The following is a 27,798-nucleotide window of genomic DNA, read 5'->3' on the forward strand; positions in this document are numbered from 1 at the left end:
GGCCTAACTAGTGTTGGCTGGCTTCTGAAATAAAATTCTGTGTCTTCTGAGTTTTCTGGGAGATGGGGGTCCAAACTTTCCAAATCTAGGCCGGTGCGGCGGGGGAGTCGCATTTAGGACATAAGGTGCCTGTTTTAGTCGAGTCTTGATGATACATTGGTGAAGGTGGTACTTAGAGCTCGGTTCTAAGTCCCCTTTTATGCCGTTGCAAATGACCTCCCTTACAATAAGCTTAATTCTACACACTGCATCGAGTCGACGACCTCGCTATTTGGCACAGTAGTAAAAGAATTAATTTATGCGTTATTTCGTTTAAAAAATGCACTGACTGCATCAGCACCTGCATGGTGTAGTAAATGGAGAGCAAAAATAAACCCGTGAAAATCTAATTTTGTAATCTTTAAGTATCCAGGCTTATTTGACTCGACTGAGGACTAAAACATTAATCTTTCTACTCCCAACATTACCCCCAGTAAAGAGGCTGTTTACCTGGGAATTACTCTGGACAGTAAGCTTAATTACAAAACCAAAACCCCCCCCCCCAAAACATCACTATAGGTACATATACTACAGGTAGCATATAGCCCATTAAAATCCCCATTGACTTACACACTAAGTCACAAAAGTAATGTGGTCTCTAAGTCTAGATAGAAGTTCTCACTAGCTAAGCGCTAGACCCATCACTGGATAGCTAACAAGTTGGCCAAAAACAGTCCTAATTGATGACATAGCAAAAAAAGTTGTTCTCCTGCTCCTTATTGGCACTTTGCCTGAGATAGGAGAACACTTGGGACGGATTGATATAGACGCTAATAGGAGTATGCCACCTACACGGAGAGCCTGTAGGGTCTATAATACACTTAAACGTATAAGTAATCTTAATTGTCCCCCTCCGCACATTCTTTTACAAATTTATAACATAAAAATTAAACCTATCATTACTTACGGCAGTATCAAATTTCAAAATTATTAATAATAGAGCTCTCAGTTGTTAAATATTGACACCAAAAAGCTGCTTTAATAAAGCAGCAAACTCAATCCCTCTCTTTAACTATAGCTTTCTGTTTCAAACCATAAATATTTAATAAAAAACACCCTTCTCCTCGACCCCCTTATTATAAATCTACATACTGTTTTAAACTACTCCAAATATAATTTAAAATCTCTTTAGATAATTTTTTTTTAAAACTGGGACGAGGCATCGGCTCTGGCAGGTGGGGGAGGGGGGGGGGGACTTGTTAGGTGCCTCGCAGTAACTTTTTGTTGTTGTTAAGCATTTGATAAATTTAACCATCAAAAGATGCAGAAAATATCCAGCAATGTTTCATAAACTCGAGAGGCCGCCATAGGCTTTCCCATTCACCCCTGTAGCCATTATGGTTACCCCAAGGATATTTCACCTTTATCTTTGGTTACCTCCAGAGCCGTATATCGCTCTGGTTACCCAGGCCTCAGCTCCGTTCATAAACTCATAAGCTCCGCCCACTTGATAAATATACTACAAAACATATTTCGCACATGCTAGCCGGTATATATAATATATTAACACGTACAACGACGGCCCATACAGCAACTTGTGTCACTCGTCAACACAAATACAACAAACCAGCTAACACCGTTTCAGGGGCAACGATAAAAATGGTAACTTTCGCCATTCTTTGTAACTGAATGTGATATGACAACAAAATTAGACCATGATGTTTTTCATTTTCTTATTCTTTTCATTTTTCAGACTACATATACAGATAAAGGACCCAAGGTAAGCTACAATAATATTTTCGAATTGTTACGTTAGGCTTCGCTTACGCACACTAACATAGTTGGTAATAGGAACGTCCTAAGTGTACACGAGCTAAACTATATAGGCCTATGTCTGCAACTTTGGTCTGGTATATATTATTAAATTACAAAACTATCGCAGAAATGATATTAAGGCTTCAACAATGTTTTTTTTTCTGTAATAGCCGGAATCCGGCCGATTTCTCAACTTTCACCACATTACATTTTGGGTCGGAAATGCTAAACAGGTTAGTACATTTTCCTCTCTTATTTGCTTATGAGTATATGACTGGCCTTTGCTTGTCTTCACGAAGACATATTGTATGACGTACACAAATGCTAACCTCAGCAACGTTGTGATTGGTTAAATACAAAGGTGTGTAAAGGGATGGTCGAGTGGGTTATTCAAACACTAAAATACTTTACAACTATATAGGGAGTTGGTATGCTGCTTTGGCACAAGAAGAAAAAACAGTAATCGAATGAAAGTATGCCCAATTTTAATTATATATTTTATGGCTGGAACAAGAAATATTTTGAAATGATAACAGATAAGGATTTTACCCCATTTTACATTAGTTGGTATATCATGAGCAATTATGCAGAATATTTCATTTCCACTTCCCTAGCTATTTTAAGAATTAAGTTGATGAAATCTTTATTATCTAACTTGAGGTTGGAATTTATGTCCAACTTGGGCAGGATTTCAATATTGTCCTTCAACCCTTATGGTTTCTTCTCTTTACTATTACCAAAAACTTATTTTGATGTCATTGTTGAAGGAATAGCAGGGTTTTTCATAACAATCAATTGAATATAGTATATTGTGAGCTGAAATTATAGGACTTCATGTACATATCCCCAAGCTGCTGTGGAAAAATGGTGTGCAGTATATTGCAACAGTCTTGTGGTTTTATTCAGTAAGTTTACTGGATGGAATGGATAAATTTAACAAAAAAAGAAGTATAGTCGTTTGTTCAAAACATCATGCTTATATCTATATTTCTTTGCTCTGAAATTAGTCCTCCCCCCCCCCCCTTGTTCTTTGATTCAACGGGCGGTAACGATAATTCTACTGTACATTGGCAATGTCCTCTTTATCATCAGTTGTTATATTCAAGCTGTATAAACATAACATACAAAATTTGTGACACAGCTTTCTACACGGTCTAGATAATCTGTAGGCACGTTGTTACTCAAGACAATTATAACTTCTTGTTGATAGTAAACTTTTGTTTTTTATGAAGCTCTATGTAAGAGTCGACCCATTTATAGCATGTGTTTAAAAAATCATTTTCATTCTTGTCCAGAATTGTATGCTGATGAGTGATGCAGTATAGTAACTGCCCCACAACAGTGTGTGAGGTTAGGGTCAGTTTATAAACAGCAGATACGACTCATTTCCTGAGGAAGATTCAAGTTAAATACCATCTGCATTTAACCTTCGATCCAAAGGGTAGAAACCTTACAACACATTGTTTAATATGGTATGCTCCATTCATATGAGTACAGCAACAATGTCTTTATGAAGATTAACAGAGCTCTGGGTTGTTATGGTTACTCATGAATGTTACAAACAATGTGTCATTCATGTACGGATGCTGTGGCCGAGTTGATAAAGGCTTAGTTCCTTAGTTCTTTTATAGCTTTAACAATTTGTACTTTACCACAATAATTTGTAGCAGTAATGTTAAATTTAAACCAAATCCCTAAAAATGCTGTACGCTGAGTAAAATTAACCCTGCATTGCAAAAGTTGTTTTGTTTTGGAAGACTATAAGTAGCGTACAATTATTAGGCAGTTTTAGATGATCAAAACGTTTTGCAGGTTTCAGACCAAATAACGTAAATATGTGTTATGTCAATTGTGTACAGAAATATTGCTAGATTTGATAAAAAGTGTTTGTGAATTTTTTTCTTCATATTTCTTGGTATTTCCAGGCTGCAGTGTTTTATACAGTTAGGATGGGTTTTGAACAGTTTGCCTATAAAGGATTGGAGACTGGAAGCCGTGAGGTGGTATCTCATGTCGTAAAACAAGACAAGGTTTGTTGAAAAATCCAGTTTGATTTCCATAGATCTATAGTATAATGTTTAATGTTGTGTATGTTCTGTTGCCGTTATTGGTCTTGTCTTATACTGGACTTTATAGTTCATTACTGATGCACTTGAATGTTATATGTTTGCATGATACAGTAATTGAACATGTGCTATGGTTTTCTCCTTATTATGTCCTCTCCCTGTGAGTAACATATGAATCAAGTCACTGTACACCTCTCCAAGACTACAGTAGGCGTGATCTCTTTTAGTCTGACATGGAAAAAAAAAAGAGGCCTTTCATTAGCACCATTAGAATACATACATGCCATTTACAGAGGATTGTATGTATGTTGTACAGTTTCAGTGTCAATAATGTTAACATTCCACCTCAGATCCTGGTGGCACTATGAGATCACAGATTTACAAAACAGCTTCCAGACATGTTTTGTAAGCTAGGATATCTACCAAACCAGCCAGATTTATGTTAGCTGTTTCCTGGGAATTGTTCTTTTACAAAGAATGCAGTCATGTAATCAAAACATGATGGCTGAGTTTGTGTCCCTGTTGAAATGATTTGTCTTTGTATAGCTTTAGTTGATACCTTTGGGCTGCTTTAGCCTAGTCTATACTGTTCTTCAAGATTTATAGACACTGTGAAAACTGAATAGAAAATCCTACGCAAGCCCAGATTAGAAATTTAAATGTTAGAAACTAGGCTTAGAATGAACTTTAGAAAAGTGAAGAAGAAGAAGAAGTAGAAAAACAGAAACAATTGCTCAAATTACTTAACAGAAAGTGGCAGAGGTCTGAAGAAGACTTATATGTACAATATTGTCGATAGTAAGAACCAAACCAAGCCTGTAGTTTGGCGTGTACGTCAAAGACGTCAGCAATAACAGAGAAATTTGTCACATTTATTAAAAAGGAATAATTGCTCCATATAGCTGGTTTCAAGGTCATATATTATATGCTGGCACAGTCTTGAATGTAGGCCCAAGTTATCTTTGAAGTCCTACTCAAATTAGGCTCTTTATTACAGTAATTATGGCTAAAGTACACACTATGCATGTAATAAAACTATGCCAACATTTACCTTGCCAAAAAGTTAAGCCTAAATTTAGGTTTGCAGTATTTTGAAAGTAAATTCGTCTACTGTGTTACTGAACCATTCCATTAACTCAAGATGCCTCAGTCAGTAATAAATCACTTTAGAAGATCACAGAACTTGAAACCCTGAGGTCACTGGTTTCGAATCCTGATCCAGTCAAAAATGTCTTTTTGCTGTATTCATATTTTGTTTATGATTTCCCAGTTAGTTTTCTGTAGTTCATCTTTTTATACTAAAACAGTAGACAAATGACCGGTCATGATCACATCTATACAGGACCTGCACATTCTGTAGACTTTTGTATTGAAACAGGTTCAGTTTTATTAGAATCACGACTTCGTGATTGAATGCAAGGTAAAAGTCAGGGAATGTATCTCGGCTGCTAAATATAGGAATAGATAAATAAACTTTTACATTTGTTTTTCTGGCATATGTTTGAAGTGAATGTCATAAAGATATGGCCTCTCTGAACCATGATTTGATTAGCCCAGAGATTTCACGATTAATGGTTTATCTCCATTGCTTATCATATATATGCACATTTAAATTCATATTACGCCAGACTACCAGCGTTCTGCAGCAGGGCTGGATTAAGCTACTGTAGTCCGTGTCCTGTAGGGTATGTTATAAATGGGGCCCTAAAATCAAAAATAAAATACACATAAATGACTTGGGTTTCAAATACCTAAGTTGTATTTATGCTTCTTATATATGTATCACATTGGAACCACCCTCCCATTAAATACTGTGTTAAATAATAACCCCAATTAACGGTGATAGTTACAAGTGCTAAAATCGCTAACCTTAAACACCCAGTTGTTCATAAAAGTTGAAGGCAGTCTAGTACTATAGTAATAGAGGAACTGTAGAGTGCACTGAATCCGATATAGCTTGCAAGCATTTAGCGTACTGTACATGTGGCATACACGCTACGTCTTGCTAGAACTAGGTTAATTCAGCATTGCTCTGCAGTAGCTTGGTTGCCTTGAATTGTAGCATTTCACATTTTCACCAGTTTCACATTCATGAGATACAGTGTTATAACAAGGGGAATGTTCAGTGAAAATTTAATACATTTATCATTTCTGTTTTTGTCCAAAAAAGTCACCATTCCTTTAATAATGAGCATAATAATGACACAATTTCAGCCCTGATTCTAACTAGTGTATGCAAAATTAACTAGGCTCTTTTATCTCTCTTACAGTTATACTGCATATTTGAGCAAGAAAATTCATGCACAATGGCAATCATCGCAATTTAAATCCTGATTCTACTTTTACAAGTTTCTCTAAAATGTGACTAATTTATGTCTGTGGGCCCATTTTGCATCCTAAACCAGGCAATGTAAAATTAATACGTGATAATATGCAAAAAGTAACCAGATATGGTTCTGTAAGTTCACTGGAGTGATTAGTTGTAAATCAGGCAGATAACATTTCATGCATCGAGATAGAAAAGATAACATTACAGATTACGGACAAACAAGTTTAGATTTGTCATCTTGCATTGGTAAACACTAAACGGACGATATCAGAAAACGTGCAAACAGTGGTACGTGACGAAGGGGGTGAGGCACTCCAACCTCCAATCAAGAAGAGAATAATTCTTCTCTCATGAACAAATATCAATGAAGGTTTACAATATTTGATGTAACTTATTCCCTATATTGTATATTGCAAAGCTTGTTTACCAAAGGAAAATTCATTAATGATAAATATAGCACCCTCTGGTGCTATCTTTTGATTGGGTTAGAAGATAAAGAAATTTACTGATAATGATATCAATAGTCTGCCAATAATAAAGCTGATAATTAAAGGTACTACCCTCAGTTTCATGAAGTCGGCCAGGTTCAAGAAAGGGTCAACCAAGTTCTACCAAGTTTCTCATGTAAAAAGCTAGATCTAAAGTCTCTGTACAATATCACTCGGACTGCAGTGAGCCAACTGTCGAGATGTATCGTGTCTAGGCCGTGAGCTGGGTTTGCAACATTCCAGAATGGTCTACTGTACCGTCTGCGATATAAATCATAAATGGTTTTTTTTTATATATATATTTTTTTAATGAGCACTGAAATTGTGAATGTTTACTGTACTTGTATAGTATGAGTGGTTGCAGTCATTGTCGATCTGATTATGTAAATCTCGCTAATACTAGTACTGCTGGAAGTGGAAGCAGTTTCTTTTATTTCTTTTTTCTCTGTGATCGAATGTTTGCGATTTCCTTTTCACATCGAGTTTAAATTGTTGAAATACTAACTTTAGCAAAGCTTCATTGATAGACAGACAGCTACACTCACAGTTTAGCAGAATCATGAGTTCATGGGCAGTATTAAAGGTGAATGACTGTGACTCATTCTATCGACCCTCAAAATTTTTGTAACTGATAGTCGAAGGTCAAAGAGCCAGGATTAATTTGTTAGGACTTAAATATATACTTTAGGGTTCTATATATGTTTCCATTTTCCAGTGTGCTGCTCCCACAGATATGATTTTATATAGCACAGAGATGTTTAACTCTGTTTACCTATATAATTTGATGGTCTCCATCTGTAATAATAATAATAATAATAAATGAGACTTATATAGCGCCAAATCAGTAGACAAAAGTCACTGCTCAAGGCGCTTTCCAAAGAAAGCAGATTAATTTACAAAAATACAAGTGAAAAGATGGGTCTTAAGTAGACTTTTGAATGTAGAAAGTTTAGAGCATGTTAGAATGTGATCTGGTAACTTGTTCCAGAGATAAGAGCCAGAGTATTCGAAGCTTCTGTAACCATAGGTCTTCAAGCGTGGTTTAGGAACAGTTAAATACAGTTTGTTGGATGAACGAAGTGTGCGAGTTGAGGTGAGAAGAAGTAGTTTATACTGAATTCTGTAGCTGATAGGGAGCTAATGAAGTTCCTACAACTTGTTGGTGATCACAATATACATTGTCATCTTGTTGGTAAACTACTTGCATTCATTTAGCTGATCAAATGATAATTGGATGTTTTTTTTAACCTTAAGTGGCCTTAACTTCCTCCACTCCTAGTTGATGAATGAGGTTTTTGACAGAAAGTTACCAAGTCTGAAGTCTATGAAGGACCTTGGAAATGATTAACATAGCATACAGGCTTGGTTTTACATTAGCCCACATTCAAAATACAGTCAGTATTAGGTGTGTTATGAAAGATGGGCAATTCCATGGTAACAGGTACAGTACTGTACCTGTAGGACATTTTGACTACTGATACCACGTTAGTGTATCGGGAACATTTTCCTTAATTCCATCAATCAAAAGTCACTAGTCAGTCAGTAGTCATTGTATTACTTTGAATACAAGCTTCCATTGTCACATCTCTGTATGTATATGAATGTTTTTTTTAAATATTTTTTTAATATGAATATTTATGAGCCTTGTAACGGAATGAGGGTAAAATGGACAAGGGTTTTCACCTCAACAGTGATTTTGCAAAAGGTCTCTGAAGTTAATAAGGTTATTTTGTTTTAAAGTTGATAAATGCAATTCTTTGAGTTTTAGCTATACTATACTAATTTTCATTTGAAAATATACCCATTTTGATTACATATAATTTTAGTTGGTATATTGTTAGTTGGTTAATAATTGGTAACAGTCTTATGCCGATGAAAAAGTATGAAATACTGCAAAATTTCAAATTTTGAATGGAGTTCGTCCCACACTTTATGATCTTTGGTGCAAACATTCTTCAAGTGTTTGAATGCTCTCATTAGATTTGGCCACTTTATACTTAAAAGGCCCCTCGGGATGATTCTGGAAGCTACATGTGTCCTAGCTGGCTGACTGTCCCACTGAGGAGATGATATCACTTGACAGGCCTAAGTTTTTGTTGATATGTTGCACTCTAAAACACCTCCATTAGCAACTACTGTACTGTAATCTAACAGCTAAACTGTCAGCCGTCCAGATGTTGGGCCGTCGATCCTGTCTGCACAAATTTTCATTTCCTGTAAATTTGTCATTTTTCAAAGTGAATTGTATGACTGAACTTTGGCCAGTAACTGTCAAGCAAATTTACGAAAAAAACCTACACAGATCATTAACATTGAGCTACCTGCAAACCCAATCCATTAAGGATGTTAAACAGTGTACGGTATACATACATGCAAGTGATGATTTTGCATGGTTTTACCTGGAGTTAATTTCATAGTGATCGCCAGTGTTCACCAGTGTTGCCAATTTAAAGTGCTCCGCTTAACTGGTTGAATTTATTAAATTTGATGGTCTGAGTAGAGTTTCCTATGGAATTTAGTTGTATTCCTACATACTTTTTCCCTCGATCTTCCTTTAGTTTTACTGACGTACGATATTAATTCATTGGATTCATCTATATGATACTGCAGGTTGTTTGGGATGGCTCTACCTCCGCATTCTTGCTCTAATAACTAAAGTGTGTTGTGTCACTTCTGTAGCATTTCATGTTCAACAGGACCATTAAATTTATACACTACTGTTGTACAGGTACATGCGTACCATGATTAATGATATGCGTGCAGGTAGAATTATTAAATGTCAAGGGCTGGCTACACAGCTAGACCAGCGCTCCACTATTTGAGGCTAGAATTAATAATATATGGCATACTGGCCTGTACAGTATGTCAGTATCGTATCTCTGTGATTTAGTCTGCACTCAGCTGTAAAACTGTTTAAAGTGTATACCTAGTGTACTATAGTATAGCTGTGTCTTAAGTTATATGATGATTGACAGGGTTTCTGCGGTATGCAATGTTGTGTGTTGGAATAGTGTGTATACTTGCTGGGACTATATACAGGTTGCTATCATAGATTTAGTATATATATTTACTTATTTACTTATTTACTTATTATTTACTTACTACTGTACATGCAGGTACATGCGTACCATGATTAATGATATGCGTGCAGGTAGAATTATTAAATGTCAAGGTCTGGCTACACAGCTAGACCAGCCACGTATTTGAGCTAGGCTAGAATTAATAATATATGGCATACTGGCCTATATGTACAGCATGTCAGTATCGTATCTCTGTGACTTATTCTGCACTCTGTAACACTGCTTAAAGTGTATACCTGTCTATATACTGTGTCTTACTACATGATGATTGACAGGGTTTCCTGCAGTATGCAATGTTGTGTGTTGGAATAGTGTGTACTGTACTTGCTGGAATTGTCTTGTACAGGTTATTGTACAGGTTGCTATCATAGATTTAGTATATATATATTTCAATTGTAATATATATATCTGTATATATATTTATATACTGTACCAGTGCATCTTTTATACCGTAAGGTATATATTTTCCTTTATATTCCTTAAGGTAAACCATCCAGGCATTTAGTTTTTCTTCTTGGGGCAATATCAATACCTTTGATTAGCTACTGTACAATACTCTACAATTGTGCTCTCTACTCAGGACAATACGGTTACAAAGATAAATACAAGTGAAATTCAAACAAATTTGTACAGCTTGATAGGCAAGTATAGAGACACACGTCTCAGCATATGGCAGCTTGCAGGAATGCATGTGTTTGCCAAAGCACAATCCAGAAACAGATCTACTGTAAGGTATCTATATACAGTAGTTGTTATTTAGCAGTACTTACTATACAAACAGTAGCTTTGTACAAGCTCCTTCCCTCCCCCCCACTCCTGACCCTAACTCTCCCCCACATTGGCCTCCCCTTCAACACTGAGAAAATTGCACACAGTTTTGTTGTACAGTAGTTGATTCAATTAAAACTACTGCAGACAAATTGTTGAATTAAGGTTCGTCAATATTGGTATAAATAGGCTGGTATCATATACCAGCATAAATTTTGAGCGAAGCAAATAACAGTATTTAAAAGTGCTTTAGTGTACCATGCGAGCAGTACTACACAGAAATGCAGGCTACCCTAGATATTCTAAGTGTTGGTCTGTCTTCATGGTTGTTCAAAGTTAAGTTTCAAACAGATAAATTATTGAGAATAAATTAACTTTCAGTTTTGTTGTGCTTGGAATGGGGGAGGGGGGAGGGGGAGCTTTGGTCAGGGGCAATACACTCTTCCCTTTAAGAATACTGGATCCACCCATCATGTTAATGACCATGCTAATACACAGGAGCACTTTTTACCATGTACATCATATCTAATTTTGATCCAGGTTTTACTGTAAGTGTACAGTATGTATTGGGAAGCAGGACAGCATAATGAATATATCTGAATGCATGAATGATGAGGGTGATCTGTAAAAATGAATGTACGAGAAAATGTTTGTTTTCTTGATCGGCACCCAGATGAAACTGTCTAACAGTAGATGTTACATGTTGTTCAATATCTTCTTGATTTGTTTTTTTTATTCTGGTTGTTACAGTGTCTAATATGTCTCCTCTTCGCTTCATTTAATTTTTGCAGATTTTATTCGAGTTCCAGTCTCCACTTAACCCTGGCAATGAAGGTTTGCTTATATTTCTTTTGCTGCATTAACTTCTTGAGTAAATTTTCACTTGAAAACAGTGTTGCTCTGAAATTTTTATTGCGCCATCAAGTTAATTGAATCGCAACATCCTGTGGCCATTGCAAAACAAACCTGGTAAAAAGAAATTTCATACAAAGGGATTTTTCATACAAAGGGATCTCATACTGTCATACAGCTACATAGAAAATACAGTTATATCTCCTTTAATTCCTGTGTTCTAGTTGCCAGCGATGTTTTACATTTGAAAGTACAGTTCATGGAAATTCAAATAACTGCTGTATATATTTGTGTACATTAGCATATACAGTATCAGACACGATTGTGAATTATGTAACAATATGCATTAATTAGCAGCCCCCAAACCACAATTTTGTTTTTACTTTTCAACATATTGATATTTGGAAACATGTTAAAATGTTTGATGGTACCAGGAAAGTTGATTTGTATTTAAGTTAATTAGATCTCATCCGAATCATGTTGTCTGCTGTAGCAGCATTATTAAAAGCGGAATTGAAAAGTTTCCTACTTTTGTTCATTTCTTCTTATTCTTGTAGTCATGGGAGAACACATGATCAAACATGGAGATGGTGTCAAGGACATTGCCTTCGAAGTTGAAGACTTGGACTCAATATTGCAAGTAGGTTTACATCTTAATTACAATGACCAAAGTCTTAATTGACTTTAGTCACAAAATGAAATTTTGAGACATTGCAAAAGAACCATTGTGACCACTGCAAACGACTTTCCCAGAGACGCAAAATGAATTTCGATGTTGTAGATCTAACAAAACCTCTGCTATGACTACTGAAGATGTGTTTCTACACCAGTTTAATACCGAAATATCCCGTTAAACATTGGAGGCTCACCAATGAAAGTGGCTGAACTGTCTAGACTAGCACACAGACCATCAGTTCTATTCCTCAGAATCAATACAAAAAATGAATTACAAACAGACAAAATACTACTGCTGTTTGTGATGCAGGTCAAAGATATTTGATGATACATCCATATGAATTTTTTCCTTACTGACCAATCCTATAATGCGAAACATAACAGAAGTTTTTGTGTGAGTCTGTTTGGAGTCGAGAGGTGGGGGGGGGGGGGGGTTGGAGGCGGTTTAACATGGTAGTATATTATATTTAGATATGGAAAGCAGCCTGTTGCCCATGGATTTGGCAGCAGAAGTCTGCGTCAATGACATTTATCGAGATATTTCAGTTATGGAAATATTTTTTTCTCTCTTTGCCAGAGAGCCAAGGAGAGGGGAGCTAAAGTAGTCAAAGAGAAGTGGGAAGAAAAAGATGAATTTGGTGTAGTGCGCTACGCTCGTATCCAAACGGTGAGTATTATTTAAGATGAATTTGGTTTAGTGCGCTATACACTCGTATTCAAACCGTTAGTATTATTTAAGATGAATTTGGTTTAGTGCGCTACGCTCGTATCCAAACCGTGAGTATTATTTAAGATGAATTTGGTGTAGTGCGCTATGCTCGTATCCAAACCATGAGTACTATTTAAAGATGAATTTGACTTAGTGCACTATACGCTCGTATCCAAACCGTGAGTATTATTTAAGATGAATTTGGCTTAGTGCTCTACACTCGTATCCAAACCGTGAGTATTATTTAAGATGAATTTGGCTTAGTGCTCTACACTCGTATCCAAACTGTGAGTATTATTTAAGATGAATTTGGTTTAGTGTGCTATACGCTCGTATCCAAACCGTGAGTATTATTTAAGATGAAGTTGGTTTAGTGAGCTATACGCTCGTATCCAAACTGTGAGTATTATTTAAGCAGACAGTGCCTTGGAATAAGTTATCTGTTACCACATACATAGCACATTGCTACAACATGCCCAAAAAAAAGTTAATAGGAAAAGTCACTTCACATATGAAAACTACTTTGAGAATGTTTTGTACCTATGAATTTCAAAATCTTAAAAGTGACAGATTTGAACACTAAATTACTTTGATATAGTTGTGTTGGCTGCAGGTACGGCCGGGATTATTAATGATTAAACATGTTTAATACAAAGCTGATTCATATATGGAACTCGGAGACAGACAGAAATAATCTATTTAATTTGATAAGAAGTGAAATACGGCACTAGGAAGATAGTGATGATTTGTGTACTTCTTGATTACTTATCTTCACTTTATCAGATTTTTATCTTTCTTTATTAAGACAATTCAAATTTATGGATCATGTATGATGTTTACTTTTTTGGTGATAAAGTTATCATTGTAGATAAAAGGTTATAGAGATATGTTGTTATTTAGTTTAGATTGATTCTTGATTTATATTCAACTTATTACTGTATGTGAGAGTGATGGGGTCGACATCTTGAATGACATGAATGAAAACAATTACTGGAAAGGAAATCATTTGATATATCGTAACATATGTTTGTCTTTCTGGCAGCACCAAGTGTTAGTACTGGATCACCTTCCCCTACCCCTCCCCACCCCATCCCCCTAATCTCTCCCCGCAAATGACATGTCAGTGAATTTGCTCATATAGGTAAGCTCATCTTATGGTGGCTTTATCTATTCTGTAAAGAGACATCGCTATGAGAACTGGAAGAGTCGATTTGTTCGCACATTACATGTAGCTCTTTAGTTTATCTGCATGGAGCTACCATCATGCATCCTTTTGGCATAAAGTAACTACTTGCAATGGTTACAATTGTTTTGATAAGGCTGTAGGTCCATGATCCATGTAGCAAACACTTTACTGGGCACAGAGGATCACATAACAGAATAAGAATAATGTCCAATGCAAACCATTTTTTTTTTTAAAGAAAATGTACAGCTCATTGTTATAGGTAAATCAACTCAAAATCCATGATATGGTCCAGAGGGCCAGTTGAGGACTAGCGGATGGCAAATGGGCATTTTTTGTTGTTGTTGTTGTTGACATGCTTAGATTCAGCCCAGCAGGTCTCACGTTTGGACCATGGGGTGTCATATCTGACACTTGATGTCTCTACTAAAACAAGTAGCGGAAGTTATGGAATCTACATGAAGAGTAATAGACACATGCCTCGTCTTCTGTGTGTATTAAACTTGTGTGACAAATTGTTTGTACGGTGAGTGATGTCATAACTAAGCGAATCCTTATATTAAGGCCAATTTCAATTTCATTTGCCTCCACTCTTTGCCAAATACTTCACATGCCCGGTTTCAAAGAACATTTCTGTTGCTCTCATTGTATGCAGTATGGCGACACAACACACACATTCGTGGAGCGCAACGATTACAAGGGCTTGTTCTTGCCAGGTTACAAGAAGCCCCTGATTGACGATCTATTTGTGGCAACCCTGTGAGTCATTTATTTTATTTAAAAATTTGATCTATTTTGTGATTTTTTTTAGAAGAAAACCTTTGCACGTTTACCTCAACAAACAATGATAGTAGATTATGATAGCAAAGGTAGAAATGGTTTTCACATTGTTTTTGGAGAATCATATATTCAGTTGGGTAGTGCCAAGAAATGACTTTGTATATATTGATTGACTTTTCAGGTTCATAATGATCATTTGCTTGTATCAAACTATTTACCAAACCTATTAATATTGAAAGCTGCTCAGTGAGTTTGAAAGTGTATAAAAAAGCTCACATATGGTGACATTATTCTTCAAAATGTTTAGATCGGTGACATTTCTTCCGTAGTCGATGTCCCCGTCATTTAGACATTTAATAGCTAGATACCATCATTTGAGTAAGTGAATATGTACGAAACACAAGCTCACGGTCCTGTTGATAAATTCTTTAATGACTTGATTTGAGGTACAGTATACTATCAGTTCAACGAACCATGTACGGTTTCCATTTGAATTTGTAAAATTCATTCAAGGATGAACTTCCTTTTCTGTTCACAAATATTAAAAAAAGAAAATGAAGAAAAAATATTGTGTATGGAACCCTATACCCATTGTGTAATTATGCTTATTTTCCTGTAATTTGTTGACATTTTATCCTTCTCTGCTTTGAAAGTCTTCATTAATAAATTTGATGTTATCTTACCTTTGCTGTTTCCATGACTTTATTCAGCTTTCTATTTGTTTAATAATGTTACCTACAGTACACTAATGATCACATTGAATTTTAAACATGAAGTATCCCTGTTGTCTATTGCATTTTCTGTATGTATGTTTGCAAAATATCACACATCCATCAGGTCAACATAAAAAAATGTCACATTATTTCATAATTGAAAAAAAAACATCCTGTTCTGTATCCGAACATAAACAATCATTTGTTCTTCCAGTGTGTTGAACTGCAGTTTATTATGAAGGAAAAGCTTGTGTTTTAATTATCAGCTGTTGGAATAGCGAAACATTTTCAATATTTCATGTTAAAATGAAATTCTTTATATTCATTTTTATTATCCTTTTAATGAAAGTAAAAACAAAGAAAAAGAAAAAAACAAACAAACAAGAAACAATGCCCTCTTAAGCAATAGAAGATGCATATAACATACAGTTTTGTGACTGTAAAGTTCTATTCACAGTTGTCGAGCAACAGCTGTACTGGTGTTAACTGGAATGTCTGTTATACTGTAGTATGAAATAATTCGCTATGACCTTATTTATCAACTTATCACCTATTCATCGTTCGGTCACCAGTAGCGTGAACGCTTACGGAGACGTTGATGAAAGTGATGATTCCTCTGTCGTTATATAATTCAAAGTATTCCCACTGAGTTATTTACTTTTTAATTATTTATTTCCAGGCCTCCAGGTGGGTTAAAATTTATCGACCATGTTGTTGGTAACCAACCTAACGAAGAAATGACTAATGTAGCTGACTGGTAAGATTTCAGTTTAACACTTGAGTGTTGTATATTGTTTATTGCAATTGAAGGCGACTCCTGGGTGATCACTATTGTGCATCAAGGGTAGGGTTAGACACCACTGAACTGGGAACATGAAATTGGACTCACTGATGCATAGGAGTGGTGTTAGAGGCATGTGGTGAGAGTGAGGGGGGGGGGAGGGGTGCAGTGGGGGATGAATGGTGGCTTAATGGAGGACCAGTAAAGAACATATCTTTTGGCTCTTTTGCTGATGACAATAGGGATAGTGGTGGCTGCGACGGCTACAACGATTGCATAAACTCTGATAAATGACGAATCGTTTGTAATACTGTTAATAATTGTGTCTAATAAAATCGATTGGACTGAAATTGACCAACCTTGACCTACAGGTATGAGAAGAATCTGATGTTCCACCGCTTTTGGTCAGTCGATGACAGCCAAATTCATACCCAGTATAGCGCCCTCAGGTCGATCGTCGTCACCAATTACGAAGAAACCATCAAGATGCCGATCAACGAACCTGCTCCAGGGAAACGAAAAAGCCAGATTCAGGTGAGACCGCTGACAGCAAAATTATGATGAAAATGTAAATCTTTTGCAGGAAAGTTTGCTATTGCAGAACATCAGTGAACTACTGTCCCTTCAGTAGGACAGGAAATTTAGCTTTTTAGACCATCGGTGAGCTACTGCTGCTTAAGTAGCCTCCTTGGGAAATTTTGCTGTGCAGACCATCGCTTAGCTACTGCCCCTTCAGATGAAAGTCGATTCACTGCAGCTCGCTTTGGATCTTTCCACCGACACAGTAGATCATTTCAAATAAATCTTAAGGAAAACCTGCTAGTCTCTCGATGAAAGTTAACCCTATCTTCGACCGGCCGGGGGCTCAAGTTGGCAGCAAGCACTTGGCCACCACCTTTATCTTCTCTATTTTCGCACTAATGATTGTTGTAAAATGTTTTTTATTGATGTGTGGTGTTAAATATTCTGCCTGTTACAGGAATATGTCGATTACTACGGAGGTGCTGGAGTGCAACATATCGCCATGAACACCAGTAACATCATCCAGACCATTAACAATCTCAAAGCGAGAGGAATGGATTTCCTCGTAGTACCAGAGACTTATTACATCAACCTACGTAAGAGGCTGGAGACCGCAAAGATCAAGGTTTCCGAAGACTTGGACCAGGTAAGTGGTAGAGAGAGGATTAAAGGCATTGAAGACTCGCCCCAACCGCGTGCAGCGCTCTGAAAAGTTAACTTTCTTTTGCTTGCAAGTGAAGTTTTCTGCTTGTCGCTACAGACGTGATACCTTGTTATCTTTAACTGGACCTGAGATGTCCATTGCTGTATCGTTTGTACACTGTGCTGTGGGTATTGACCGCAGCTGTATGTACTGACTGTACACCAGTGTCTAATTACCGAAGGTAGCAAGCTGTGTGTGTATTTTCTGGGATCGATGGTGGTGTCTATTATGTTACACCTCATTCAAAACTAGGTCAGATTACCGGCATAAGACGTTTCTTTTCGCGCAAGTCTTCACACCCTTTAAACAGTAGGTGTTTTACGATGTAGTTAAGATGATATGAAATAATCAGAATATGATTACGATGCACAGATAATAGAATGGAAAATTATTCAAAGATGTAAGCAACTTAAAACATTGATCGAAAGAACCAATCATATGTGGTTTACAATCTATACATGGTTTCAGCAATACCTTATAGATGTTGACAACGTACAGTTGGTAGCTAGAAACCACCCATATGCATTTACAACGAATCGTTTACAGTAGATTGAACATTACGCATACATAGTAGTGTGCCACTTAAAGGTGACAGTTAAAAATCACTCAAAGGTATTTTGCAATGTGAAAGATGATAGGGATTTAATACAATTACATTGTTTAAACTTTACAACAATGATTTACAGTTAAGTACTCGTATGTGTTCAGAACGTAATTAAAGGTGGTAAGATGGAAGTAAACTTCACAGGTGTTTACAAATATTAAAGAGGTGATAAAGAAATCACCCGTATGTGTGTGTTGTTAGATGGAAATGGTCACAGGTTTTTTTCAACTCACAGGTGGTATCAAGAAACCACCCTGTATGTTTTGACATCTTGTGAACCAGCCATATGCGTTGGTAGACGGAAAATGACCCATAGATGTCCACAACCTACGAGTAGCAAAAAGCTTTTTATGTCTGTTTACCGGTGAAGCTAGTAGAAGGGACAAGTGTTCGCAACTTAGAGATGGTAGTTTTAATCCCACCTATACCAGTGCAAAATTTAAAGACCGTAGATTCACATGTTTCACCTATGTCTTAACATTTAAAGGAGATGTGAGGTTGTTATATCCAAAGGTGTTTACAACTTGATGCTTAAAAAAAGGTTAAAATGAATTATTTAATCTTTCAGCTCCAGAAACTGAAAATTCTGGTGGACTTTGATGACGATGGCTATCTTCTTCAAATCTTTTCTAAGCCAATTCAGGACCGTCCAACAGTCTTCTTAGAAGTGATTCAGCGCAAGAACCATCAGGTCGGTACACCCACACTGCCCCCACCGATGTAACCCACCTCCCCCCACCCCCCACCACCTTTCCTCATCACATCCACAAAAAGATATAACACTGTTAAATCCTTCTTAAATTCTCACATTTTTTGAGTAAAATGGAACAAAAATCTATCTTTATCTTTATTTGTCTTTGAAGTTTCCATCTGGAGGAAGATAAGGAGAAGGCAAAAATAGCTAGTGGGGATATTAAAAAGATATTCTTTAAATGATATTTTAATGATGAATAAACACTCTAATTTTAAACCCAGTTAAGACTTTTCACTAAAAGTACCAACTGTCTTGTTTTTTTTTATCCCAATATGTGAACAATTTTATAAACTGTAATCTGATTTGTAGAAAGTACTGTAGCTTTTTATTTGTTGAAAAATAGACATATTTCTTAATCTTCCAGGCATCTTAGTCTCCCTGATTGATTATTTGTTTGTTTTGCACAATTTAAAAATGTGACTTTAAAGAAAGAGAGCGAACTTTAAGGATGGCAAAATATATTTGGCCACTAAAACATCCAAGTTTTTTGTCTTAACTTGGCATTGAGATGCATTCACAGCGGTGACCAAAAGAAATCGAAAACACATTCCATAGTCGGATGATAAAATATGAATCTCTCCAAATGTGAAATCTTCAACGGCATGTACTCTTTAAAAGTATCGTTGATTTGTGTAAACAGATTCATTTTATAGGGAATCAATTCATATAATTAATGTTGGTTTCATTATTAATGTAGTAGTGGTTTAATGATACATTTGATAGCAAAATGACATTACCAAAAAAACAAACAACAAAATGTTGAAAACTGCCGCACCATGTTGGAATTTTTTTAAGACCAAAGACACACCGGAAGTATGTTATTAATATCAAAGCAAAGAAGTGGAGATAATTTTATTGCATTGCAAATGAAATAAGAAATAAGAACAATGTTTGCTTTAATTTCAATTTTTTTTCTTCAACTTGCAGGGCTTCGGTGCCGGCAACTTTAAGTCACTCTTCGAGGCTATCGAGCAAGACCAAGAAGCAAGGGGCAACCTTTATTAAGGGAACGGACAGACCCCGCATCCAACTGAAAAAGTTTTGCATTGATTGAGACGAATTCAGAGACTACAGAAATATATATCTTGAAAAAGCTGAATTAAGGAGCAATATGTACAGTAAAAGGAACCAAAAAAAATATTTGATGAAGCACATTATTTGTCATTGGTGTACAAAGGAAGAAATTATTCTAAATAGTCAAAATTGATTACACAATTTGTAACATGCTGAATGCTGTTAGGAAAAGTATGCAGTTTAGTTTGCTCTGATAAGTTTTTTTCCATAGCTACCATGAAAGTAGTTATATAATGTTGGAATGGATCTAGCGTGTAACATTGTGATCTGGGGGGGGTGTTGGTTGGTGGGGGGGAGGGAGGGCAGGGGGCCGAAGGATACCTCATTACTAAACATGCAGAGGTGGAAAAAACCTTACTTACATGATTGCATTTCAGCTTATATATTTGCTTTACATTTTTTTCTTTCTCTTGTCAGTTTGAAGTTCTCTGTAGATTGTTAAGAAAATGAAACTAAAAAACATACCATGGACCCCACTAATTTGTTTTTCTTGAAGCTACTAATATACACAAATTAATTTTTTTTGTCGTTTCAGGTTTGAGTTTTAGCTTATGTTGTTTTTTTTCTTTCATGAAGGTTAAAGTATTCTGTTTTCATGTCTCAGCTAAAATTTGTATACATGTTTAGACCGACAGTGATTATCAAACAACTGTGTTGATTTTGCCATTTTAAGACCTATAATACATACTCACCAATATCTTCAGTGAAGTGGGTTTTGAGTTTGTGTAATGTGGTGATATTTGCGTTTACTTGCGGCACTAATGAATTTTGCACCATTGACTAACATCCGTTGGGAGTTTAACACCTGCCTTGCTCATTATTGGTCTGGCTGGGTCTTCAACTTGTTACCTAAATTTATCCAAAAAGAGTAATAATGAGTAGTCTCTGGATAGCACAGTTTGGATATTGGATGTTTGATCTCACCTTTTCTGGAGGATTATGTGTTCACCCCTTCATCCAACCCCACACCCCACCTCCCACCACCCACCACCAATGCCTCACACCTATATCCCCATTCTTCGTCTTCCGGCTGTATTTCTTTGGTCTCATTCAACGAATGTTGATACCCTGTGCAAGATTGTTCAAGATCAGAAGTAACTTCTTAACCATAATTTTTGATAATTCATGAAAATCTTTGTGTAGAAAACAATTTTTCGTTCTAAGCACCTGCAACTGGTATATAAGAAGCAAATACAGGGCCCACTGTGTATTGATATTCATGCAGTGTTGCTAAGTCAAATGACTCATTGCATGGTGTGTGTAGACAGTCATATGAAACCCTTACTTAACAGACGAACCATTTGGTTGATTAAATACTCATATGGAAAGTTTACTTTTCTATGAGTAGGTTTAAAGTGTTACAATTGTATTATAAATATATCAGTATCTTTCATTTATAATGCAATAGAATGATTAAGTGCAATTAAAGGTTTAATATACAGTCTTTGACCAGGGATAGTATGTTATACTGTGATTGCTCAATATTATAGTTCAAAGCAACTCAATTTAGTATTACATGTTATCAGGTTGAATCATTGTCGAACATTTATACTGGAAAGCAGTGTTTGACTAACACCCTGTGGGACACAAAGCATCATATGTTTCCCCCCCCCCACTCCCATTAAGTTTTGAAGGCACAACCCGGGAATAAAAAGTCGGTATATCTTGTCTGGAAGTGGTACCAATTAGTTAAAGAGATTCACACTAATGAATCATACTGATTTTATTGAAGGCTCTGAACAAACATACCTTAACAGTGGGGGGGGGAAGGGGGGCGGGTGATTACTTGTCAACTATTTGTGAAATGTGTTAAAGAAAGCTGAATTTCTTTTGATTTCAAAGTCCTACATTAACCCTACACCTCCACCCACCATATCCCCCATCATTTATTTCTGTTATTATGTGTGCCAAACTGAGAGGAAACATCCACATCAACAGCATTTTCTCTTCCAACTTCTATAAGTTCCCACTACTTTCGGGACCAATATGGGACCATTTACTGCAGTGGTTTTTGCGAATGACAGCTTATCATGTGTTACAGATTGCCTCATAATATTGATGAGTAAATTTATTTTGTTGAACTGCAGGACTCGGCTATAACGTTCTAATATCACTCACCTGTTTTGAATAATAAACAAAGAAACAAAATTCATGACTGATGTGAATAATAATAAAAGTGCTATCAAGATGTCATTGTTGGGATTTAAACCCTGTAGTCTCTGCATTTTCGTGTTTTGTTGTTGTTTCATATTGCTTCTTGCAGTATATCATTATAGGAATAAGAGAAGGGGTGGGGGGGGGGGTAGCAGCCCTCCCACAAACCTTCATTTACTCTAATAGGCATTAAATCTGAGCCGTTAACTGGCTATATAGAGACGACTCTGTCAACTGAGTTCTCTTTACTTTGTACAGCACTTTGTTCTCGTGAAATTACAGGCATGAAACTTACTCAATAGGCTACAGTACGTATATCGCACAGGGCTTAGACATCAGGCTTGATATCAAGAGTAACAGTATGACGCTATATTTTTGAAGGTTAACACTAACGCATAGCAAAAAGATACAGTATAACTAGTCCGACAAAAGTGGACGACTTTAATATTTTCATATTCTGAGTGAAACACTCACTGAAAGTCGCCCCTGGATTTGTAGCTCTAATGTCACATCTTCTCCAGTTCCTCACCCCCCCCCCCTTGTATGACTCCAGCACATGGTATATATCCAATGGAATGTACAGCCCCCTCCCCTTTTCAGTAGTTACTGTACCACAGTAGTTATTAGCACAACCTTGCGTGCATACCTGGTCAAAGACTTATGTTATAGCCTAAATATGCCTCAGAATGCTCCAGTACACGTCGAATTTTTTTTCTGTGAGAGCGACCCCCCCCCCCCCCCTCGGCTTCAACACACCCACGGTCATATCACAATATTTAAAAAAAAAATCGTAGATGTTCTCCCTCCCTTGCCTTGTAAAAACAAATATGCGGACGATGCCGATGATTGCATTACATCTATTCCACGCAGGGGGACAAAAAACAACAACAAAACGATTGCCCAAACTTAGTAAGCATTCTGCGAAACCCCGTAAAAATTACATGGGTGTGACTGGTACCTTATTCCCAGAGTTGGGAATTGACTAACTTGACTTTAGTCATTAAATTTGTAAAGAATGAATACTGTGAAGTAGGCCATGGGCGTCAACAGGTGGGGGACGGGGGGGACATGTCCCCCCAACTTTCAAAAGTGGAGGGGATATCATATCATTTGTCCCCCCCACTTTTCAGAGCAGTTATTAAAAAAATCACATGCATATGCACGATTTTCTATCACAATTGCTGAGCTGATTCAAGTAGAATCTAACTTAAGAATCATTATCAATAAATTGCACTGGAAATTAGAACAGTGCTTGGCCCTTTATCCCCCTTCCTCCGATATTCACCCTCCCCGCTTCGTCCGTGACCTCTGATAAAAGTTTGTGCGATGTTTGAACGATGTTTTAGAGTGTTTTGTGGAAGCACCCCTTCTCGCCAGAAATGGAATTCCCCTTGCCCTACACTGTGAATCAGAGAAAACGACGCATTTCAACTTGAAAACAAGTCGAAGACCCCACCAGGAAGGTAATATCATATATTTTAGGCCCTACAGACAGTATTCTGCCTGTATGCAGGGTATTATATGATACCAAACTACCGAAAATATTTCGTTTGAGATGGACGCTGTGTAATTCGTTTCCCTTGGTGTCAGAACGGCATCTTTCTACCAGTACTTTCTGTCGGAATTTAGTTTTGTGAGACAAAATTTCTCCTCACAGATCTGGTTCTGATGTAACTAAAAACGACTCAGGAAGGCCGTCTCCTGCGATGTAGGGGGTCTTATGTACCCAAAATTTTCTGGTACGCTACGCGCCAACCAATGGTGGCGCTCCGCTTAGATAGTATAGTGTCCCCCCCACTTTCTGAAACCTGCTGACGCCCATGAAGTAGGCTAATTAAAGATAAAAAAGAAAGATAAATGAATTTGTCTTACAATTGTTTATCGTCAAAACATGACCATCCATTATGGCAGAAACACCGATTCAGTCAAGTATCTGAAATTTGATATTTAAATTATTAAATGACGGTGATTTGGAGCAGACGATTTACTATAGCGAACGTTTTCATTGGACCATGAGGGATATATTGATACTTTGAGAGGAAATATGCGCAGTGCTGATATTATATGTATATGGGTTGGATTGGAGAGATGATTATAGTAGTATTCATCATGTTAAAAGGAGTGAAATCCTTTTTTTTCTTTTTAAAACCATCTTTGTAAGTGATGTGACCTTGCCCTTCACATGTTCGTCCTCGCAAAAAGCCTACATTCCACATACCCAAGTTACCTTTGGAGAGTTATATGTCAGAAAGATATAAAAAATACATAATTATGTTGAAAGTAACGCTATAAGAATAGAACATGTGTTTTAATCGGAGACCTCTGAATTTGTCAATGTTGTAGATGATTGGTTATAGGCATGATAAAGGAGCTCCAACTAAGGTTCGGCCTACAAAAACGTGAAAAACTCTCGCGGAGAAATTTGGTAGACCCCTACTTGTAACTGTTGTAGGCCTACAGGAAAGCGAGGAAAACGTTATAATTGTTTCTCGAGAAACAATCAGTGGCGTAAGAAGGTACTTTTGAGTGGGGGGGGGGGGGCTGAAGACTGATGGCCGGCCTGGGGGAGGGGTCTAAGGGGAGGGGGTATCCCCCTCCCCCTTTGGAATTGTTTGCATTTCCATGTGGCCTCAGATGCAATTTGGTGCAATATAGCACACTTCAACGCCCACTCCATTTTGTAAACTTAATTTTGTATTTTCACCTGGCCTTAGATGCAATTTGGTGCTCCAAATGAGATTTTTTTTTCTCATTTGGAAATGAAAAAGGGGTTTTCTGACTTGCGAAGCGGGGGGCGGAATGGTACTTCCGCCCCTCCACATTTTTCACTGGGGGGGGGGCTGGCGCCCCCAGCCTCACCGGATCCTACGCCCTTGAAAACAATTATAACGTTTTCAATTCAACAAGGAGCAGCACTGTGAATACATTTATGGACAAACAACATGATTTCAAAAGTAAATATGATATTTAATAGGAAACTTAAAATATGGTAGAAACATCGGGTGTTACTAAAACGAATGACAATTGCGTTACACATAACGAATGACAATATGTTGTACACACTAAAAAAATGCGTTGACTAAAACGAATGACAGCACAGACATCTGCTTCAACCGGATATCACAGTTCAGACTTCGTGGGTATATTAAAGCCACACAAACCGAGTGGACGCGAAGTGCGTGGCTTACAGAGGCTAGTAAAGTACGGACAAGATACAAACGCACCTTATAGTAAGCGAAATTGTAAGTCTGATTTAAAAAAAGTAAATTTAACGTCATTTTTCCGATATTAATTGTTAGAAGCTAACAATACTATAATCTTGAAACGGCTTCAGTTATATTTCTATATAAATCTACAGAGGTAAATGTCAAAAGCACAGCACTCAATCGATCGCATTTCACACAAAATCTTTTCCTGTGGTTTCTATCACTAAATTACACCAAAACCCTGCAACCACGTAACATGCGATTTTCCTCAAATCATTTTTGCGCAGAAAACCAATAACCGCATTTACTCTACTCCGTTAATCATTTTAGCTCTTCTCACCACTGTCCTTCGTTGTCATTCGTTGTCATTCGCTGTCATTCGCTGTCATTCGCGAATGATAATTAACCCCGTACAAAGGCAATTTTCATTCGGTCATTCGCTGTCATTCGTTTTAGTTTGTCCCGAAACATCGCCCCATTCTGCCGCGGCTATAAATATGACACCAGCAGCAACTATATTTTGTGGAGATTGTAGTTTTTTAACGAAAAAGAAAGCACGAAATATTGAGATAGAAGGTCGGAATTTTTGGTTAACAAATGTCGGCAAAGCATTAAGATGTCGAATTTCCGACATGAAACGTCAACATTACGATATAAATGCAACCGCAAAATATCGACATAAAACGTAGATATTTCGAGACAAAAAGTTTTCGAAAATCGAGATCAAAATGTCAACAACTAGTACGCCGGATGAAAAATCGAAATTAATTTGAGATAAAACGACCCCTGTCCAGGGGCGTATCCAGGATTTTCCAATAGGGGGGGGGGGCGCCAGGCATGAATGATCGCCGTCCTGGGGGATGGGTCTAAGGGGAGGGGTGGACAATTTTTGCTTTCAAAGAAGGGCTGAAATGCAAAATGGTGTCATATGCATGGGCGGCGATCCGTACTTCCGAGTGGGGGGGGGGGGATATGACCTTGTTGACTATCTAAGCGTAGCGCCACCATGGGTTGGCGCGAAGCGTACAAGAAAATTTTGGGATTAACAAACCCTCTAGATGGCCGGAAACGGCACTTCCCGAGGTTTCCAAGCGGCATATACCCAACTTTAAAATAGGGATGTCATGTCCGAAATATCTCATAATCAGGATCCAAAATACTTTTTTTTTTAATTTCGGGTGTTATTTTGGGAAAATTGCCCCTGTCAATCTTGTTTCAGGCGCAACGTTAGAATGTTCGAGAGCTCTGTTATATTATTCGATGAAGAAAATGGCCTCATGCAGGCTATTATAGGACTATATACATGCAATACACAATTACACATAGTTACATTCCTAAGTACCGATTGCTAGGGCATCCAGGTAAAACGTGTATTAAGCATTACCCTGGTTACATGAGATTCTCAGCTGTTCGAGGGAACATGTACGTGTGTAGGCCTACTATAGGGCCTATATGAATACTATGAGGGTGCATATATGTACTATATCAATACCGTGGGCGCAATAATACATTTTGTTGTTATAGGGCCAATGAAGCCTACAGTCAACTATTTTTGCTTTATAAAGACGCTTTATTTGAAAAGATCGCACTGCGTTTATGGTAGGCGAGAAATGAAGCTAAAAAAGAGCCGTACATTAACGAAGATGCATAAATGTAGGCATGAAAATATTCTTATCCCTGGCATTTGGTGGGGGGGGGGGGATATGGTGCATTACATCCCCTCCACCCATTTTCATGGGGGATATATCCCCCCTCCACCCAGGATCGCCGTCCATGGCCATATGTGATCCATTTTTCGACCTTAATAATAAGCAACATTTCCAGTAAATATGGACACAAAATGCACAATTTAATATGGCTGGCATGTCATTTAGTGTTTATAGTGATAATACAAACACAATTACCATCTATGTTTCTAAAACTATTATGCCGCCGAACTTCGCCAGAACCTTTTTTTGGCAAACAAAAAATAAAGCATACGGGAGCGGGGGGGGGGGGGGTTGAGCGATCACCGACATCTCACATAAAGGTCGTCATCAATTTTTTTTTTTTTTTTTTTGCTAAACTTTTTTTTTTTTTGGTGACGGCCAATAGGGGGGGGGGGCGCGCGCCTGTTGCGCCCCCCTGGATACGCCCCTGCCTGTCGACTTTGACATGCGTGGCACAATTTAACTTTTGTCGAGGTGAAAACGGTAACAAGTTCGAGATGGCCATTCCAAGCATTCAATTTACAAAATTAATTTTTCTTCTACATGCGGACAAGGCTTGGCAAACAGAATGCTTTGTTATACATAGGCTACGAATTATCAGTGCATTGGTCCCCGACCTGTTCGGGTAACGGAGTTTCACTACAGATCGAACCGTGATCAAGGTATGTTATGGTTTTATTGCAACTATATGTAGGGCATATTATCATTATAAAGAATTCCACCCTGCCCTGCCTCTAGTCTAGTGACTTAGTCTTGGCCAAGTCGTTTGTAATACTCTTTTTCTCGGGTGCAACTGTACCTGTATACATGCCTCAGAGTCCGTTTCTGCCTACCACGAATGTGCTTGCCCACTG

The 27,798-nt window shown here is 37.3% G+C and overlaps 1 protein-coding gene across 1 annotated transcript; it reads left to right on the plus strand.

Annotated features, from left to right (window-relative positions):
• The first annotated feature begins 1,503 nt into the window (after positions 1–1,503).
• LOC139980618 (4-hydroxyphenylpyruvate dioxygenase-like) lies at positions 1,504–20,146 on the plus strand. Its single transcript, XM_071992401.1, has 13 exons — positions 1,504–1,641; positions 1,733–1,759; positions 1,965–2,027; positions 3,720–3,824; positions 11,317–11,359; positions 11,935–12,017; positions 12,630–12,719; positions 14,600–14,703; positions 16,117–16,194; positions 16,590–16,752; positions 17,198–17,386; positions 18,616–18,738; positions 19,729–20,146. The coding sequence occupies exons 1-13, from the start codon at positions 1,519–1,521 to the stop codon at positions 19,804–19,806; spliced, it is 1,269 nt and encodes a 422-aa protein (XP_071848502.1). The 5' UTR covers positions 1,504–1,518; the 3' UTR covers positions 19,807–20,146.
• Positions 20,147–27,798: the final 7,652 nt, after the last annotated feature.

This window comes from Apostichopus japonicus, chromosome 15 (genome assembly GCF_037975245.1).
Source record: "Apostichopus japonicus isolate 1M-3 chromosome 15, ASM3797524v1, whole genome shotgun sequence".
Classification (NCBI taxonomy): Eukaryota; Metazoa; Echinodermata; class Holothuroidea; order Aspidochirotida; family Stichopodidae; genus Apostichopus; species Apostichopus japonicus.

Coding starts and splice junctions, on each gene's coding strand:
- LOC139980618 (XM_071992401.1), top strand. CDS start 1,519: ATGCTAGCCGGTATATATAATATATTAACACGTACAACGACGGCCCAT. Junction 11,360..11,934: donor ACTTAACCCTGGCAATGAAG/GTTTGCTTATAT, acceptor TTATTCTTGTAG/TCATGGGAGAACACATGATC. Junction 16,753..17,197: donor AACGAAAAAGCCAGATTCAG/GTGAGACCGCTG, acceptor TGCCTGTTACAG/GAATATGTCGATTACTACGG.